At 29.6% G+C, this 21,563-nt stretch overlaps 1 protein-coding gene across 1 annotated transcript; it reads right to left on the minus strand.

Annotated features, from left to right (window-relative positions):
• Positions 1–5,415: 5,415 nt before the first annotated feature.
• Positions 5,416–15,651, minus strand: LOC112767230 (uncharacterized). The gene is made up of 7 exons (XM_025813117.3): positions 15,004–15,651; positions 14,673–14,819; positions 14,469–14,564; positions 11,493–11,576; positions 11,157–11,348; positions 8,722–9,146; positions 5,416–6,282 (listed from the first exon to the last, which is right to left on the minus strand). Exons 1-7 carry the CDS (start codon positions 15,629–15,631, stop codon positions 5,671–5,673), a joined length of 2,184 nt encoding a protein of 727 aa, XP_025668902.1. The 5' UTR covers positions 15,632–15,651; the 3' UTR covers positions 5,416–5,670.
• Positions 15,652–21,563: the final 5,912 nt, after the last annotated feature.

The raw sequence follows: 21,563 nt of genomic DNA on the forward strand, positions 1-21,563 counted from the left end.
CAAATTTCTTTTGCTATCTTGCATTAGATACCTTTCGATACTCCTCGAAACTGATAGCACAGTGCATCAAGTTAATGACTTTTGCATTCAGCTCCACTTTCTTTTTGTCATCATCATTCCATTCAGCTTCTTCGTTTGGAGTCACCACTCCATCAGCACTTGTCTTTGTGAGAACTTTGGGACCATTCGCAACTATCTTCCACATGTTGTAATTAATTGATTGAATGAAGATCAACATCCTTTCTTTTCAATAGGCATGGTTTTTCCCATTAAAAAAAGGAGGCCTATTGTTTGACTGACCCTCTGTTAGAGTGCATGCCATAGCATTAGTACCCAAGTTGTTAGCCATTAGACCTTTCTTCCAAGTTGTGAAATTTGATTCTTGAGACCTAGCTCTTATAACCAATTGAAGGTTCTTGATGGCCTAGAGAAAGGGGGGATTGAATCTATGACCTTCTTTAAAACTTGATTGATAAAGCCTCAAACCAGAACTTATAACTTTGCTTCTGTTTAGTCTGCGTATTGGATTATGCAGGAGACAATTTTATTTTATCTCATAAATCGTGAAAAACAAAATCAGAACAGGAAAGAAGAAGATGACACAGTCATATATTCTGATTCAGTTGCCATGTACAATGCAATCTACATACAGTCTCCACCACAACGTTAGTGTAATTTTACTATCTTTTTAAGTATTACATACACCAATTCCCAAGGACTCAACATAATCCTATCAGGGACACTCCAAGCTTCAACATAAACTTGACTTGGCTATATAACTACCTAGACACTCAACACACTAAGTGCTTACCCAACTTAGCAAATGATACCTCTCAGGTACATGATACAAAACAGAAATACAACAAAAAAAATCTGAAATCACTCTTGACTTTTCTCTCCAAGTATTTCTCTTAGCCTTTTCTCTCAATAACTTTTCTTCAATGCCTCACTTTCATTTCTTTTACCACTGAATGAAAACAAAGAAAGATACAACATTGAAACAGAATATTAAACAATAAACCATGAAGGAGATGATGAGTTACAACTTTGATGTTATAAGTTGAACCGAATTCAGCACTCTCTGAAAAAATTCTCCATCTTGGCAGAATATTTCTTTGATGTAGAAATACTGTCCAAAACGTTGAACTCTCACAGAAAAACTCTCAATGAAACTCAAAACTCTGGTTTTCTCTCCTTATCTTTCTTTCTGAAAACCATTTTTCTTTTTGTATCATCTCTCTTTCCACAACTGGAGCGTCCTTTAGAAAGTCAACTTCTTGAATCTTGAGCTAGTTTATTTCTCTTTCTTTCTTTTTCATTGCATTAGGCTATAAAATCAGGGATCTAAATTAGAGTCAGCCAACACAGAAGAGAGATGAGCAGTAGCAGCTTGGATTCCTCAGTGAATTTACCAAATTCAAGTCATTAAATTTGTGCTTTGGCTCCAAGTAACAAATCAACCATTGATTTGCAGCAAAAATAAACAGATATCCCTTTTTCTTAGTTACTTGAAATTACATGTGCAGAAAGAAGATAGATTATACAAGTAATTAACTTGCATGTTAATGGAATCTTTTATTTTTATCTTCTGACTAAGCTTAATTTAAGCAATCTAATCTTTGCCCCAATTCTGATTTGACATAGCCTCCATTTTTTGGTTTTTCATTTCTTCTATCATGACAGCTAAAAAAGTGAGCTCCCTTTTTCTCTCTCTGTGCTATACCCGAATGAGCAACACTTCAACAGCAGTAAACTTCTTTTCCTTCCATTTAGGCCACGGACTTCACAATGAGTTTGGCTTTGTTTTACTATCCAAGGTGCAAGTTTAATGGGCTTTTTATTTAAATTTGGGCATGCATAACTAATTAACATATATCAAATTCAATTGGACTATTTACCCAACTTTAACATATTTGTCATCATCAACTATTTGTTATTATTTTTTAAACTCAACATTAACTAATATTAATTAAAAAAATTGGCCCTACTTACCAAAAAAAAAAAAAAAAAAAATTGGCCCTAATATTTCTCTTCGATAAATTTAGGCATGACAATCAATTTATGTATGAAATTTTCGGCTCCCATAATGCTCATAGACTTAGTTTGGTAAAGTTTTTACTTTTTAAAAGTAATTTATGAAATCTAACTTTTAAAAGCTAATTTTTTAAACATTGTAGCATTTATGTTTGATAAATTAAATTAAAAATAGTTTTTAATAAGCACAAGCAAACAACAATAAGTGTGTTTGATAAAATAATTTTTAAAATTTAAAAATATTATAACAGACATTAATATAAGAATTAAATTTAAATATTAATTAATATATAAAATTATATTAAATTTTTTAATTTTAATAAGTACAAACTAACTTTAAAAAACTTCTCTTAAATACTTTTATAAACAATCTTAATTTAAAAGATATAAACACAAATATATAAACTTTTAATTTACCAAACATAAAATATACAAATTTTTCGTTAAAAGATTTTACCAAACAAAATCTTAATTTAGTGAGGCTAGAGCATTGGCAACAGTGATTTTATCACATGTTCGGCCAAATGACTCTCCTAATATTGTGATTAGAAGGCATAACAATTTTGTAGTTCAAATAATACATACTTTATCTACTCCATAAAAAAAACTTTTATATATATTAGATTATGGATTGTGCTTGACTAATAAAATAAACTTTAAAAAAGAATTAAACTTTAAAATAGTTCTTGAAGTTGTATTCGAACCTAAAAATAATTTTTGAAATTAATAATTTCTTAAATTCATCTCCGAAATTGCACTTCAGAATTCATAGTAGTTTCTGAGACATTTTTTGTTCATCAGAACCTTAAAACGATGTCATTTTGAACAAAAAAAAGATGTACCCAATTCGAACAAAAAAAAAAAAGAAAAAAGAAAAAAAAAAGAAGCCTAGCATAGAACCAACCCTCCTCCCCCAACCTCATTCCCAATCTGTTCATTTCTCCATCCCTATCTCCATCCCCATCCCCATCCCCAACCCCTTTCCCTTTCCCTTCCCCTTCCCCTTCCTCTTCTGCTTTCTCAACCTTCCCTTTTTCTTTCCCCTTCTGCTTCTCCCAATCTTCCCCTTTCCTTTTCACATATATATTCTGGTTGTTGTTGTCGCCGCTAGATGAGAAGGTGAAGATGAAAGAGGAAGAGGAGTCAGAGGCAGGTAGTTGTTGGTGCTGCGCGGCTAACAGAGTGTGAGAACGATGATGAGAGTGGGAGGAGTAGTGTTCGAAATTTTATTGATTTCAGAAATTTTGTTATTAAATTTGCCATTTCTTTTTGGTTTGCAGTGGTAGTCGTTGATAGTAAGAAATTTTGAAAGAATTTTTCGGTCTGAGACAGACGAATTGGATGCTTTGAAATAAAGCTAGTTGCATGATCCGTTTAATTAGAAGAGGAAAAGAAAGGAGAAGGGAATAGGGATGGGGATGGAGAAAGAGAAAGGGAAAAGGAAGGGGAAGGGGAAGGGGAAGGTTGGGGATGGTGATGGGGATGGAACAGATTGGGAATTGGGGGGAGGTGATTCTATGCTACACTTTCTTTTTTTCTTTTTTTTTTCTTTTTTTGGTTCGAATTGGGGGGTCTACGCTACGCCTTTTTTTTTTTGTTTAAAACGATGTCGTTTCAAGGTTCTGATGAACGAAAAACGTCTCAAGGACTACTATAAGTTTCGTAATGCAATTTTGGGAACGAATTTAAAGAATTATTAATTTCAGAAATCACTTTGAGCCTCGAGTACAAATTCAAGAACTATTTTAAAGTTTAACTCTTAAAAAACTAAACAAAGAAAGAAAAAGAGAATCTTAAGTCATGTTCTAACATTCTTCACACATTTGGTCTCTATATGTACCTTTCATATATCCTAAGTGTTTTTTAAAGCTATACTCTTCTTCTTCGGTTCTTATCTTTTATTCGTTTTTCCTTTTTCTTTTTGGTATCAAAATTAAAACTACAAAGTAACAAAGTAACTAAAGTAAAATGAAGTAAAGAACTACTTATCATCATCATTGCTATTAATCATGCTACACATTTTATAAAAAAATCTAAAATTCTCGTGATCTTATTTTATAAAAAATATATATATATATATATTATAATAAAAAAATTTAAAAACTAAATAAATAAATCAAATTATAAAAAATATCTATGAGTAATATCTAAATATATTGGCTATTATTTAGAAACATCTAAAATAATATCTATAAAAAATTATCTAAAAATTGTAATGTATTTATATCAAATAAAAAAACTATAAATAAACCATCATAATACTCATTTTAACCAACTAAGAAATACATTAAATTTCAAATAAATTTCTTTATATTTTTTCTTAGTTTGTTAATAATATATATAACTAGCATTTTTTTTCTAACCATTCATTCAAATTATTTATTCATCAAAATTAATCATTCTAGTTTTACTACAACATTCAAAACCATATAATACACAAAATCAATTTGTTTCATAAAATTAACAATTACCAAGCAAACAAATAAGAAAGTACAGATCAGAGAATAATGTGTAGGGAAAGACATGAAGCCTGAAGGTATCGTCCTCCATGTTTGTGACATTAAAAGTATCTCCCAAACATTGTTAATTTAAAGATTAAAATTTTCATTCTCCCATACACAACGAATACAAGCGCAAAAATGATAAAAAAAGAAAAAATAAAAAGTAATTAGGAAAGAGACGGAAACCAAGACCTTTAAATAAATATGAAAAAATTATGCCATTTAATCTATAACTCAGTAACAATAAGAAGACAACAATTGACATAGAAGAATAATGAAACATTATGACAACTTTAGAAATTGTCAGCTTTATTACTTGGCCAAGGCACCCTAGTGATAATCGTAATTAGAAGATCAAAGTATAGCGGAAACTGTGCCAAGGCATAGAGAGTCAAAGGTACGGAAGTAGCTTTATAAAAGGAGAGGAGGAAACTCTCATACTTGCGACTGAAGATGAAGAAATGGCCACCAGGGACTTGGCTGGTTGTGACGAAGGAGACACACCCGCAATAAGTGCCGCCATCACAGAGCATGCTTCCGATGTTTCCTTTAAAGGAGAGGGCATAAACTGACTTATTTTAGCCTTTGCAAAAGAGAGATCAGGTCTAGTGATTGTCAAATATTGCAGTTATCCTACAACTGTCCTAAACCGTTTAGGGTCTTTAAATTTTCCAGATTCTGTAGATAATAGTTGCAGTGAATTGATCATTAGTGTTGGCATGGGGCTGGCATAAGCCATGCTTAATTCGGAGAGTAAATCAATAATATATTTGGTTTGAGATAAATAATGCTGAAGAGAGATGAACCACTGAAATCTTTAGTGTGCAAGCAAGAGAAGAATAGAGTATAGAGAGTAGAGAAAACAGAGAAAGATTGAGAATACGTGAGCGCAAAGAATGAATGATTAATTTATTATTATTGCTATTATTCTTTGCATACATTGATCTATCTATTTATCCTTCTATGCTTAAATAAAAATTATTTAGCACAAGCAATACCAGAGGGGCATAACAAATTGACACACACAAGGAAAAAGAAAAATAGAAAAACAAAGTGTTGAACTCTAATCAAATTAGGATCAGTTTGAAAAGTGGTTTTATGACGACCTATATTAAAATTTGGAGCTGGATTTGTTTCAGAGAAGTTCACCTGCCTTAATTGTGGTTGGAACTGTAGCAAAAATAACACTGAGAAGATGAAAGTAGAGTGGAAACTGCTCAAAGGCATAGAAAGCGACGGGTATGGAAGTGGCGGCGTATAAAGGGAATATGATTGATTTGTACTTATTGTGGTTAACAAGAAAGAAATGAGCAGAGCAAAAAGATACGAACATGGTTATGATAGAAAGAAACAAAGAACTCAGCCCTATAAGGAGTTTCTTGGGCAAGATACTTCGAAAACCAATGGCAACCTGTCTTGAAGTGAGGATGGAAAGGAACATGATGAGTCCAGTGACGGAGAAACACAGTCCAACCAGAGAAGCCATGGCGAATACCTCGAATGCAGGTTGTCCCCCTAGTGTTGCCTCGCCGCCATTATCGTAGCCTCCGGGGACATTACCAGCTGTGGCAAAGGAAACACCGGCCACAAGCACCGCCACCACGGAGCAAGATTCCGATGTTTCTTTCAGCCACTCGCTAGCGTTTTTGATGAGCCCCTCGTGTGTCGTATTGAATATATCTACAGCCGTTTTGCTTTCGTTGTTGCTTCTGTTGTGGAAATGTCTTGGCACAATTTCTTTTATGTACTGCAACAACCAACAATATAATCAACATAATCAATAATAATTAAAACAAAAAGTAAGACTATCAAGAATAAGCATCCGAATACCATGTCCTGAAATTACTCATCCCAAAAGCATAACCTGATAGGATAATGTAACACTAATAATCATATCTCTAATACTTTCTAAACCTTCATTGTACACTTGAGTCATTGGCTCTCTATACTTTCTCTTTTATTCAATACAATGATCTAATTTTTAAGTAGTATATTAGTTTATTTTTTGAGAATTTAATATGTAGGCTTTATAAACTTCACTAATTAATAAAAAAAATTAGAAAAAGATAAATTTATGACTTTCTGATATGAAAGAACTATTTATTTTTGTTCATAATATGCATTGGTTATGAAAATTTGACTAATTCACATATATAAAGGGAAAAAAAATTGTTTATAATCAATTTTATAATACTGTGATGTTTGAGATTTGTGCCATATATAGTCAAATACAAAAAACACAACATAAAACATGTAGTTTTCCAATTTTAAGAATTTAGTCAAAGAAAGCCGCACATTGGATATAGTGTTTAATTTATTAAAAATGCAAAGAACGTTACACATAAGGTGTTCCATTTGTAAAAAGATTATTAATTAAATACTAACTATATTAAAGTTTAGTTGTAACTTATTTTTTCTTTTTCTTTTTTCTTTTGTTGCCTATCAATAACAAAAAAAGATGTTACTTACAATCAACTTTTTAACGGTTTTAATCTTAATTAATATTCTGATGTTGTTACATATTTATTTTTAAACAATTTAAATTTTAATTAATACACTGATATCAATTTTTGAATAATTTTAATTAATGTATGTACGCCAGCTGAGTAATAATTTTAATTTTAATTTATGTATTGTAATGATGTATTATAGCATAGAAAAGTAATTATTCAAAAAAGAAATTAGTTTTGGCATTAAAAAGTAATAATAATAATAATAATAATAATAATAATAATAATAATAATAATAATAATAATAATAATTTGTAAAAAACAATGAACAAGAACTAAAAAAAGCTACACGGTGCATGTAAGTATTTAATTATAAGAGAAATGTTATTTGTACTCTAAAATTAGTAACTAAAATCAGCCACTAATGTATTTATATATAAATACATATAAATACATATATAATTTAATTTATTTTTAATGTGTATTTATATTTTAATATGTATTTTATATTAATGACTAATTTTAGTTACTAATTTTAATATACATATAGCATCACCCTTAATATAATGGACTTACACTTTTGTATAAAAAACGACAGCATATGTATATAGTATAGCATTCATTCATTATAATTTGGAAAAGGAAAAGGATAGAAAGGCAATCAAAATATTAAATAATATAAAAAATAGAATAAAAAAATTAAAATTAAAATCATAAATCAAATTATTAATTAATTATTTTTAATTTTAGATTTTAAATTTTAAAAAATAAGAATTTATAATTAAACCAAATCACAATCGAGACGATTATTCTCAATACCACGTTAACTTTCTATTTTCTATTTGTAATTTCTGGTTCGTAGAGTTACTCCGGCGTTGCTGCACTTTTTCGTTGTCCGGTCCGACACCGCCCAACCTCCCGCCGACGTCGTTCAACCTCTCCTCATCCTGTTTGCGCTCCGTTGCGATGTGAGATCGCGCCGCAGCAGCCCCGTGTATTCTCCTTCCCGCTGCCCATCCGTCGCCGGCCATGTAGATCCCATCGAAGCCTCACCACGGTAGTGTCGACGTCCAACACCATACGTTGCTACATTTTTATACGTGCATAACCGTCACATGCATGTAAATGAAGTCCAACTTGGATGAACCGCTTTGTGATGTCCCATCGTCATTCATAAGCGACAATTCCTCTCGTTCACACGTAGTCACCAATGGATACCAATGAATAATAAGTCAGATGTTGGTTAGTCTAATACTTATGCAGCTGGTTTGATTAAGTAGTTACTAGTAACATATGTCAGATGTTCAATTCAATAGATATGCAAATGGTTATGTTGATTCTTAATTGTTGAATGGTTATTTTTTTTATTCGGTTTACTCATGTACAGTTAACAATAGGTAGATGTTCAATTTACTAAATGTGCAGATAGTTATCCTAATGTTAGTGTTTAGAGAATAATTTGAGAGTGGAGTATTTTTTTATTTTATTGGATCAATTTTAGATACCATTATTCACATTGTTCACAAATATCATTATATATCTACCTAAAAAACAAAAAAAAACGGGCTTGACAACCGGCACGTTTCATTTACCAAAATTTTTTAAATATCAAATTTTTGTAACTTAATTTAGAATATCATATTTTTTACTAAAAGTTTTATTTTTTATATATTGATGAAAAAATTCGTAAAATATTAGATTGTTTGAGGAAGAAAATTGAAGTAATTTCTACATACCTGATACCACTTGATATCCCACATCAGTTGCATGGCATGGCTAGCTACTTTCCAAGACTTGGCTTCTTCTAAACCCTGAGCTGCCAAGTGCAGCAATGTGTTTTCATCATCATCCACTCCAATAACTAAGTGTTCCCAGACTTCTTTTGGTAATTGCTTTTTCAGTTCCAGAACAACTTGCGGTTGCCTATTTTTCACTGCCACAAGCAACACATTTTGATTCTCTGCGTTGGTGATATGGATAACACTAGGTATTCTTTGTTGAATCTCGGTCACCATTTCAATGATACCATGCTTCGCTGCTAATAAATATGGTGTCTCTTTGTTATCATCACTTGCACTACCTTCTGTATCGTTGTTATCATCATAAATTGAAGAAGCCCCTTCTTTTATTTGCAAAACCATTTGACTTGGAGAATATGGTTCTTGCAAAATAAGAGTTAAATAATAAATCCATCCACTAGTTATTGCATGTAACAAATTCAATTCCATGGTTTTCTAACTTACTTCAAACATGTGACAATTAACTATTCCTTTGATATGTTCTCAGAAGTAAAAATATATGGAACCAAAATGTGACCAGCCAAAAAATAAACAAAACCATTTAATTAAAATTACTTTTTGAATAATATGTTTGAAAACCGCTCCTGAGATCACGGAGCACAAACCAAAATCCAGTTTTTCATGGAACCCAAACACATTTTGGCTGATTTTTGGCTGATATATTTTTGGTTCTCTAGTTGTTCTCATATAGAAAGAAAATAGCCATTGATCATTATTTAGGGCTAAATAACTAGGGATGGGAAAAGACATAAAAACCAATACTTCTGTACACAGGTTTTTACGTATGGATTGTACAGATTTTTTTAATTTAATTTTTTTTAAGAGAAAACATAAAAAATTAATTTTTAGTTAATTAATATTATTCAATTCTTATTTTTAATTATAAAAAAATTATTTTTTGGGAGAATTAGAATTTAAGATTTATAATGTATGATTTAGGATTAAAAATTTATAATTTACAAAATAAATTTAAAGAAATTAGTTAATATTAACTGAAAAGATTAACTCTAATATTATTCATTAAAAATTAAAATAAATAATTCAAAAAGTAAATTTATAAAAATAAAAATTTATAAACGTAAACCACTGGATACTGTACTTGGTAATTTTTACTTTTATAAATTTACCTTTTGTTATTGGCAACAATTTATTTTTATTTTCACTCATATAATTTTTAAAATACTTGTATAATCTATACCGTAAAAAATCTGTATAGAAATATTCACCTAATCAAATATACTTTTTCATGACTAAAATCAACGGAATTTGAATGATAAAATATATAGAACTAGGAATATGCCCTTGAAAAGGAATTAACATATTAGATTAGAAATAATGATATCTTGTTTTTTATGCGCAAATTAAATACGCATATTCTCTTTTAATTTTAAGAATTATATATATTAAAAGAAAATGTTGATAGGCAATAACTTTTATTAATATTAGCTAATATTTAGTCACCATTTTAGTTTTATACAAAAATATTATTTATACGATAAAAATCAACTATTAAAATTTGATATTATGTATTTTTATATAAATATATGTGTAGTTTAATTTACTTTTAATGTATATCTTATATTTTAATATATATTCTATGCTAGTGCCTAATTTTACTTAATGATTTAGGGTGTAGCTAATATTATTGAGTCTTATATTATTAGAATTTAGAATATAAAATTTAATACTTAATATTTAGAATATTAGTCAAGTATGATATATTGTTTAAAAATAATAAATTTTATTAGTCATGTAGTATTATTTTGAATTAGATTCATCTTTTAATTTTTTTTACTCCATTTGGATACTAAAATAAGTGAGAAAACAAGAAATAAAATGTTACTTTGATTTATTGTATTTTTTTAATAATACCATTGTTATAGGTTGTTATTGCTGTTTTTTTTTTTTTTTTAATTAAGAATTTTTTATTTTATTTGTCGGATATCTTTTTTTAGTTTAACGAGATTTAAATTTTAAATCTTTTAGTCATAAAAGTTGTGATACTATATTAAATTATAAGTGTTAAGAATCAGTAAATTTTATCAATTTTGGTCATCAGCAATTGGTCAGTACAAATATCAAATTATCTTTGACAAATAAATTTTAGTAATTTATATGTGCAAATTCTAATAAATATAAATATAAAGTTGCATTGATTTTTGTACAAATTTTAATAAATATATTAATATAGATGTAAATTATATATTTTATATACATAAAAAATATTGATCCAAATAATAATATTTTCTAGTTATGTTATACTGTTACTATGTTATTATTTTTCTCAAAAACTTATATTACTAAAAAGAATGACATGAATAATTATCTCTAATATCAAACATAATTATATGTAAGCAACTATAAGCATATACCACGTATCAGAAGCCCCAGGGCCTCGTCATCAGGGTCAAAATAATAGTCCCAAAAAGAATCTGTAGGACGACTACCACCATTATAAGCCGCCATTCCTCCGGTGAATGCATGGAAAGGGTTTTCCATGAGTTTATCCAAGAGTTGAAAACTCCATATGTGCTTCTGCTTTGTTTCTCTTACCTCCTTGAACGCTTAATTAATTAACAAGTACGTACAAGATGCATTATATTATGTAGCAGGGACGGAGCAAATGTTATTGTAATTAAATAACCATATAATATATGTATGTAAAAACTAAGTAGAGATTAAAGTAGCATGGTGATTGGAACACATACCCTCCACCAAACGCCTGATGGGAGAAAGCACGTATACCGATTTCATAAAATGAAAAATGGTATCATAATTTGGTGGCAAAAACCCTGGAAATAATAAAAATCGGTAAATAATATAATTATTTAATTTATATAAATAAAAAAATCCATAAAAAATATATTATTATTATACACATTTTTTAAATTTTTATTTAGTTTTAAATTTTCACCTGTTATCTTTTTAATATATATTTTTACTTCTCTTCTTTCAGACATATAATTTGGAGAGAATATTAATATTGTGATTAATAATTAGAATCAAAATTCAATTGTTTCAAAAAAATTGATTTTGAATTAATTTTATAACTATCAATATAATTTTTTAATACTAATATCTAATTATATATATATATATAAATAAAATATTATCTTTAAATAATAAGCATAAAATTTAATTTTTTTTTTATTTGTGCAACAGACTTAATACCTAATCAAATATAAAAGTATACACATTAAATTCTTTCAAATTTTAAATAATGAATATTAAATTTAATTATTAGTAAAAAATTAAACTCTTTCAGACGAAAATAATAACTAAAAAATTTATTAATTAATTTTTTTATTTATGAAAACTCTGGACTTTTTAGCTAACAGGACTTTTGTCTCCTACGACCTTTTTTTAAAAGTAGTTTAATTCTATAAATCTTTTCTGTCATAATCTATAATGTTAAGACAAAACCAACGTAGTTTTAAAAGATTTATATTCCTGTAATATTATTACGGGCAAAACACTAGTTAGTCCCTAAAAATATATACGTAAATAATTTTAATCCCTAAAATTTAAAAAATAATCAAATTAGTCCTTATATAAATTTTTTTATATTTTATAATATTAAATTTTTAATATTTCTTAATCCTACTCATTTTAATATTATTTTTATCCCTTAATAAATAATTTTTTTAAATAAATAATAAAAATAATCAAATTATTACAAAGTTATTTTTGTATTTTTAGATTTTTTATTTTCAAATTCTAGTTTTTTCTAGTGAAAAATTTTTATATAAATAATTTTATCAAACTATTATTAATTATATACTAAAAGTTTTAATCTTTTGGATGTCACTAAATAAATATAGTAGTTATTTAAAAAAAATATATTAAAATATTAAGATTCAACAAGTGATTCTATAAAATCGATTTTTCAATTATTTAATTTTATCATATAAATTAAAAAAATAATAAAATTATAATTTTAAAAAATTTAAAAGATTTAAATTTTAATGTAACCACTATATCATTTAGTGAGACTCAAATATTAAATTTTTTATTGTATAATCAATAATAATAAGATAAACTCGTTAAATAAAAAAATTTCACTAAAAAAAATTACAATTTAAAAATATAAAATTTTAAAATACAAATAAAAAAATAACTTTATAATAATTTAATTATTTTTATTATTTTATGTAAAAAAAATTTTGTTTATTAGGATTTGAAAAATAATATTAAAATCAGTAATATAAAAAATATTTAAAATTTAATATTATGAAAAAATAAGAGAAATTTATATAAAGACTAATTTGATTAATTTTTAAATTTTAGGGATGAAAAATATTTATATGTATACTGTCAGGGACTATTTTGATTATAAATAAATTTATTACATGTCAAATGATACGTGACATACTATGTGTCACTGATCTGACACGTCAACCAATCATTTTATAGCATGTGGCATTAATCTACTATATCATCGTGCTACGTAACACTCAATATGACATGTCATCATTTAAATAGCGAAAAGATTAATTTGACTTATATTTTATCTTTCAAAGACTAATATGGCTAAAAAATTATTTGAGTACTAATTTAAAAAATAAGTAATTTTTAAGAAATAAATTTGACTATTAAATCGGTTAATAAATGATAACTTTAGAATGAATAATGTGCATTTTTATTTTTTATTTATTTTTTTAGTTATTTATGGCTGATAAATAATTAACTAAGCCAAATACATATAGACTGCGTTTGGTTTTAAAATAATCATTGTCCGCATGTTTGCTCAAAATTGATAGATCGATACATACATGTAGATTAGGGCATTTGGTTTTGAAAATAGAATAAAAAAAATATTAAAAATAAGATATAAATAACAAAAGTATAAAAATTAGTTATTAAATATAATTAAAATATAACAAATAATAAAAAAGTTTAATTTATCTTCATAGAAGTTTTAATATTAAATCCTGATATCATTTCTATCAAAAATTTAATCTATTAAAAAAAGATACATAATTATATTTCTAGCATTGTTGTTTTTTTCGCTTTTTTATTTATCTTTGCCTAGCAAGCATCTCAGGGATTCTTTCGACATCGTACTCTAACAACTCTTTTTTATTAATATAAAGTTTTTTAATTTTATTATTGAAAAAATTAATTCCTATTTTCTATAAAATATATATAGATGATTTTACCATATATGATAATTATAAATTACTAAAACAGTTACTTCTCTATTTAATAATTGTATTAGCAAAATAACTGTTTCGATTCAATATTGTAGATTTAAGGACTCCTTGTATATAGAATTCAATACTGTAGCTTTTAGTTTTTATTTACATTTATTGTTAAAATAAATACATAATATATGTTAAATATTATATATATAAAATTATAAATATTACATTAAATAAAATCATTTTAAATTATTATCCTTCTAGTATTATTTGAAGAGCAATGCTAGGGGCAGCAATTTTTGTGATTGGTAGCCATCAAATAGCCACCAAAAATGATCTAATGATATGTGATTAATGTGAGATTTCATCCAATCATTCACATTTCTCTGCTGGTTACGTGCTGGCCAAAATTCAACAAAACTGCTAGCCCCTAAACTTTTCCTTATTTGAATGCAATACCTATTTGGTTTACTTTCTTTTAAGTTGTAACCAATTTTGTATGACAATATGGCCCTCGAATACAAATCTTGAACCGAATCGTACCTATTTTCTTTGAGCCATTGGATGATTGAAGCCATTGAATCTCTTCCTTGTATTTTTCCATTTCCTTGTCAGCATCTAGTTTTCGTACTGGTATAACTTTGCAAAGAGGAAAAGTGTTATAATAATAATAATAATAATAATAATAATAATAATAATAATAATAATAATAAGTTACACGTATATATGATGTGAGTAACAACTTACTGTGGTAGAGCATTTGCTTGAGGAATGAAAGTTTTGTTGTACTTTTGAAAGCTGAGGGTCTTTTGGCAAGAACGTGGAGCGGGGTGATTCCATTATGGGCATGCATAGTAAGGAAAGTGTAGTTACGGGCTATTATGAATGCCAAATCTATTGCAACATATAAAATAGGGTCAAAATTAAGATCAAACAGGTTTATTCATATAAAGTTAATAATTAAAAGTTTTTAGATAATAATTTAATTAAATCTGTTAAATTATTTGACGAATCTTAACTATCATTTAAAAAAAAAAAGAAGGATAAATATGGAATAATGGATGGAAGGTTAGTATACCGAAATATTCTCTGTTGATGGCACAGTGAAGGATGCTCTCTCTTTTGTTTATGTCTTCGCCGGTGCCACGTGTAACGAGACATCGAATATCATCAGCAAATTTGATACTGTTGCAGAGGAGTTTATCGGCGACGGAGGAGAGGTAGGCAAAGGTATGTGCGTTCCAGTTGAGTGCAGCTAGAAAGAAAGGTGTCTCACCTTTCTTGTTCTCCAATCTCAACAAATGAATCCTTTCCTCACTCTCCCCTATGATGTACATGCATATCTTTGTGAAACCCCTTGACGCTGCAAGATGTAACGGGGTGTCCCCGTTTTTATTCTGCACTTTTAGGGCTTCTTCATCCCCTGCTTCCTCGAATTCGATGATTGCTTCCACCAGCAACTTCACTACTAGTTCTATCTTCAAGTCGACGGCGACGTGCAAGGCAGTGTTGTCGTTGTCCTCGGTGATCTTTTGCGTCTGAGCTCCCGGGTATTTCATGTACATCTCAACAACGCTGTTCCATTTGCCTTCCAATGTCCGCTCAGCTAGCTTCCCAGCTCTATATTTTGTTAGTTTTTCACGCCGGCTTTCTCTTACTGCAGGTTTTGCACCACCAGTACTACTCTCTCCTACTTCTGCGGCCATATTTCCAAACACGCTATGCTCATCATGATTTACTTTCTCTTTATATAATATATATAGAGAGAGAGAGAGAGCAGCGAACACTCCATTGAATCTGGGGATCTCATGCTTCCTAGCTTCCACTTTTACTTGATGAGATACACGCCAAGAATAAATAAAATAATACTATATTACGTGTACACTAAAATCAGCTACTAAAGTCAATATAAAATATATATGAAAAATAAATTAAATTATACATATATTTATAAATAAATATACTAATAATTGATTTTAGTGTATTAATATTACTTTTGATAATATAGTATTTGTTGCCGTATCTAAAGGTTTGTATCTAATTATAAAAAAAATGTTAAATATTTAAATTTTTTTATACAAATTAAATTAGATAAAATTTAACACCAAGTAATAGATACGAGAAAATTAGCCAAATAATATAGATGTTGACCACTCTATCTTTTGGCTTGATACTACATACTTAACCGATGAGGTTACATTGCATAATTTCATTGCATTGATTTGACTGAAATTATTTTTTATATTAGGTTAAAATTGGTGTTTTTTTACTATTATCGACTACTCAAGTACTATATCCAAGTATGAAAAAGTTTGTGAGTGAAAATTAAACTATCTGATTTAATGTAAAAAACAAACGCAGTGAGATTTAACAGGTTTAAAATTAGAAAGTTTGATTTGTATTAAATTAAAATTTTAAATTTTTTTAATGCTTATATCAAATCTAATTGGACTGTTTAATTTGCTGTAAAATAAATTTTATTATTAAAAAAAAAAATTAAACCATACAACTTCAGTGCAATAAATAAAATAAAATTAAATATATTTTATCCATATTTTTGTAAAACTCTGTATTGAAAAAATTATATCTATCATTCTCTTCTCTCAATGCCATAAATAAAAAAATTAGCCTCAATTTAATTAAATGTTAGAATATGATTAGTTAAAATGACATAACAACCAAACACTGAAAGCAAAATAAAATATGATTATTTGAATTAAGTTTTCTTTTATCAATTACTTTTACACTTTTTGCCTTTCTTGGTCCACCTTCATTTATATATATATATATATATATATATATATATATACCTTGCTTGTTTTTGGTATACCATGCATCACATATGTGTGTGAATCTTTTTTCGTTATCTTCCTCCTTTTTTCTGTGAAATTAGGTGCCAAAAAGCGATAAAGACAAGGGTTTGGTTCCGACGGGGCAACAAAATCTTGCTCTCCTATGAAATATGATGCTGCCAATCGATTTAAGAGTATATTTTAACTGATTTACGTGAAATTGACAAAAGGATCTTCAAATAATTGATGATGAAGAATCACATAATGAGTCTTTGATTAATAGCATCACAAAATTATTATTTTGTGTTCTGTACTTATCTCCCATTTATTAGAAGTATGAATATAACTCAATGAGTCTTGAAGAAGTGAAGAATAAAACAGAAAGAAAAAATATAGCAGACTTGTGTTACAAGAAAACAGAATAGTAGTATGAATTGTGATTGAATTTACTGTATATTGATTACACTGAATTGGTCGTATATATATATATAAGAGATGTCAACTGATATTAGCTTAAACATACACTAATCACAGCTGGTAAAACTAATTCTAACTAACTCAAGTTAATGCTAACAGCTTTGATACTGCTCCTGCTCACTTTATCTTGTTTGTTACTTTTTCAAGACACTAAATTACTCTCCAAACACACAATAGTAGTAACAGGTTTTCTATCTCCTAAGTCTTCTTCCCAATTAAAATCTGTGAAAGCATATAATCTTAAGTTAGTGCATTTGGTAAATTGAATGTATAAGTTAATTAATTATATCTATAATATATATAGTTCTAGTATGTTAACCAAAATAATTATAAAAAAAATTATTCTACCATATATATAACTAATAATTTTTATAACTTTGGGAGGCTATGACCATCCATTGCCATAACTAACATTCGTCCCTATGCTTGCCTAGCTAGTAAAATGAGCTTTAAAAAAAATAAATAAAGAAAAGGAAAATTCTTAGGTTCTCACCTTCTTTACAACTTTATTTGGTATCTGATATGTACCTTTCATATATCTGAAGTGTTTTTTAAAAGCAATATTATTCTTTTTTTTTTTTCTTTTTGTTGGTTTTTATTTATTCGTAGCATAAATCTAAACTATATACAGAGAAGCAACCAAACCAAAGTGAAGGAAAGAACTATTTATGAGCAGTAGTGCCATTATTGCCAAACAAGATAATAATTGAGTACCGACAATGTATAGGAGAAGATGCGAAACTATCCTCCATGTTTGCTATTACAAATTTTACCTTTCTCAAAAAATAAATTTAATTAGATAGTTCATAATTAAATAGCACTGCCTTGTATCACAAGTCTCTCACCAATTGTTAATACAATCGTAGTATATTCAGTTTTCAATTCCCAGTCTTCAGTTCTCTCTTTTCTTCTTTGTCAAGTCATCATCTTTGCAAAGTTTTACATCACTATATATTTTATATTAATAACTGATTTTAATAGGGTAAAGTATACCTTTTGTCCCTGAAATTTGACAAAAAATTTAAAAATATCCCTAAGTTTTATTTTGTTTCAATTTTGTCCTAAAAGTTTTCGATTTGCATCAAATATACCCTTATCGGCTAAATTTTCAAAAAAATAAAGATCAATCTAATAATAATGCATGAAAATTATGCTTGATTTGCTTGTGTTGAGGATTGTTCTTATGAAATTGTTGTTGAATTGGTCTTAAATTTTTTAAAAAATTAGCTGTTATGGGTATATTTGATGCAAATCGAAAACTTTTGGGACAAAATTGAAACAAAATAAAATTTAGGGATATTTTTGAAACTTTTATCAAACTTCAGGAACAAAAAATATACTTTACCCGATTTTAATATATACTTTAACATAATTGTAATTTAATAACACATGATCCATGGTAAAATAAACTGAGGACCACTTTTTTTGTTTTGGATACATACTGAGCTGTTGCTTTAACTAATTTCATTACATTGATTTGAAACTGTAGTGATTATATTGTGTATATTCCTATCATTTGAAATTGTAGATTGATTTAACAACACTAAAGTAAAAGTAAAAATCTCAAAACTACAAGTCTGAATGTCTTGTTCGGATATTTACTTTAATTTAATTCTTAATATATCCATTATAAAAAAAATTAGAGAAGGGATATTATCATTTTTATTTTAAATATCTTTTTTTATAGATTTATGTCAATATATATACAATATAACAAAATTATGTGTGAAGTGACATTATCATAAACGAGAATGGTATTATTTTTTTCTAAAAAAATATGTTTATTTTTTGTGAAAAGCATATATAAAATCTTTAAAGAAAAAATTATTGATATTCCTGTGTGAGAGTCGACTCCGAGGTATAGCACGTTCTGATAACACACAGACTGGCTTTCCTTGGAGTGGAGGGGGAGGAACGTCGTCTTCTACTGGAGGGGCGGCGTTGGGTACCTGAAAAGGGACTCCGACGCTCAAGTAAGTGTAAGTATGAAAGAGTTCAGAGAAAAACTAGAGTGAGTAGCGTACCTACAACTTGAGTATGTAACTCGTATATATTGGGGTTTGTTGAGGGTGGTTATGCGAATTTGTTGGACCGGATGAGGTCTCCATCCGTTATGTCCTCTATTTTCGGAGTTGAGGAGAGATTTGGGGAGGGTTTCATACGTTAGTTCAGTTCCGAGTTTGTTGTTGTTTGTTTTTATTCTTCTCTAACGGATCATAGCCCCCAAGGTTGACCTGTTTTGTGAACAGGTTAAGCTTATACTCGTGGGTTATAACTCGGAACTGGGCTTCGCGGGAATTTTCGATTTTCGTGCCGAGCTATAACTCGGAGCCCCCAAGCTTAACGTGTTCACTGCTTAGTAGGAGAGAGAGTTTTATTTTGGAAAAATGAAACTGCATTTAATGCACTTTGGTTTATGGGAAAGAGGGTTTATGATCTGGCCGTTGATTGAGTATGATGACCCGCACGTTGGACGGTTAGGGCTTGTTCTGGGAGGTGTAACGTTTGCGATGGGGATAGTGGGCTAACTGTCTGGTTTCTTTGTTCTATCTATTTGCATGTGGTTTTTCATTTTTTCTTCTTTCTTGTTCGCGGAAGATGAGTAAAGGTTAGTTGTGTTCTCCTTTGATTTGCTTTGTCTTGTCATTCTTCTTTTGTCTTCTCTTTGATACTGTTGTGGGAAAATGGAAAAGGGGAAGAAGGTTGAGATAGGGTCGGTTGTGAAAACGGAAGTGAAACTGGTTGAAGATGTGTGGGTTTGGGATCCAGTGAATCCTTATTCGTGGGTTGCCGAATCGGTTAGAGGCTATGCTTCTGTATTTGATGATGAACTTAGTGTTTCTCAGTTAGGTTCTGTTTCTTCATGGGTTAGGGAGGGTAGTGATTTGAAGCTTAAGTTTCTTTCTTGTTCCACTAACGATCGTGTGTTCCATCGTGGAGAGGGGTTTGAGTTCTTTTTCATCTATAGCTGTATTTTTGTTGACCTGGGCGTTAGGTTTCCTTTTTCCGAGTTTGAATGTGGTGTGTTGATGCAGTTGAAGTGTGCCCCGTCACAGTTACATCCTAATTCGTGGGCTTTTGTCAGGGCTTTCCAGATTTTGATGAGTTGTTTGGAGGTTGAACCGTCGTTGGAGGTCTTCTTTGCATTGTTTCAGTGTAAGGGGGTTAGGCGGGGATGTTGGTTGAATTTGGCTAGTGTTCCTGGGTGTGCCATCTTTAGTTTGTATAGGTCTTCTTATAAGGATTTCAAGTCGATGTTTTTGAAAGTAGGGATTGTAGAGGGTGAGTATCCGTGGTTTGTCGACGAGTGTCTTTTGGAGAGGTTTCCTTTGTTCTGGGTTCCGAGGCCTAGACAGATACTCGGTATGGACAATATGGAATATAGGAATGAAATGCTTGTGGAGTTTTTGGTGAATCATATCTCGTCGTCGAGCTTGCTGTCTGTTGTTGATCTTCTTGAATTAGAGGGTGATAGTGATGCCCTTGATGGATATATAGGTAATTGCTTTCGGTCATTCTGTTTGTTGTTTCTTTGTTATGGATAATGATGTATCTTCTTTGTGTTTTTGCAGTTGAGAAAGCGCCGAAAGTGACCTCGTCCAGTTTGCGAGCTTTCTTCCGAACGAAGAATGTCGAGAAGCAGGGTTCAACCAGTCAAGCTATGGCTGAGAAGGGTGCTGAGGTCGACCAACCTTCTCCTAAGAAGGTTAGTTTTAAAAGAAAAAGAGGGGAGGTAAAGAAAAATAAAAATGCGGCCGAGGAGGAATTGGGGGGCAAGGTTAACCTGGACCAGGTGAAAAAATTTACAGAGAACCAGAAAGTATTGCATAGCTATAGGGGTGATGACGATTTGACCTCCCTATGGAGTGAGCATTTTCCTTTCACTGTGATGGCGGATGAGCATGTGCAGAATCCTTCCGATGTTAAGCTTATTCATGAAGTGGGTGAGGTTGGAGTTGCCCAGTACTTGCAGGTATAATTGGTGGTATTTCTGTGTGTGTTATATTGGTTTTGCTGGTATTTATTTTCCTGTTTTTCTTTAGGTGATTGGGGCACGCTTAATGTGTGTTGGTCGGATCGAGGAGTTGAAATGCTCCAGGGCTGCTTTTGATAAGTCAGCGATGGATCAACTTATGCGTGAGAATATGGAGAAAAGTGGTAAGCTCCGAGATGCGTTGGATTTGGTGGACGGGTTGGGAGAAAAGCTTAAAGAGGCTGAGTTGTCCTTGAAGAAGTCTGGTGAGGAAAAGGCTATTCTAGAAGCTAGGATTGTTGAGCTTGGGATTGAAAAGAAGCAAGCTGAGGAGGATAAGGAACATCATGGTTTGGAGATGTTTGCAGCTGGTTTTGATAGGGCTGTGGAGCAGGC

The sequence above is a fragment of the Arachis hypogaea genome, chromosome 17 (assembly GCF_003086295.3).
Source record: "Arachis hypogaea cultivar Tifrunner chromosome 17, arahy.Tifrunner.gnm2.J5K5, whole genome shotgun sequence".
Classification (NCBI taxonomy): Eukaryota; Viridiplantae; Streptophyta; class Magnoliopsida; order Fabales; family Fabaceae; genus Arachis; species Arachis hypogaea.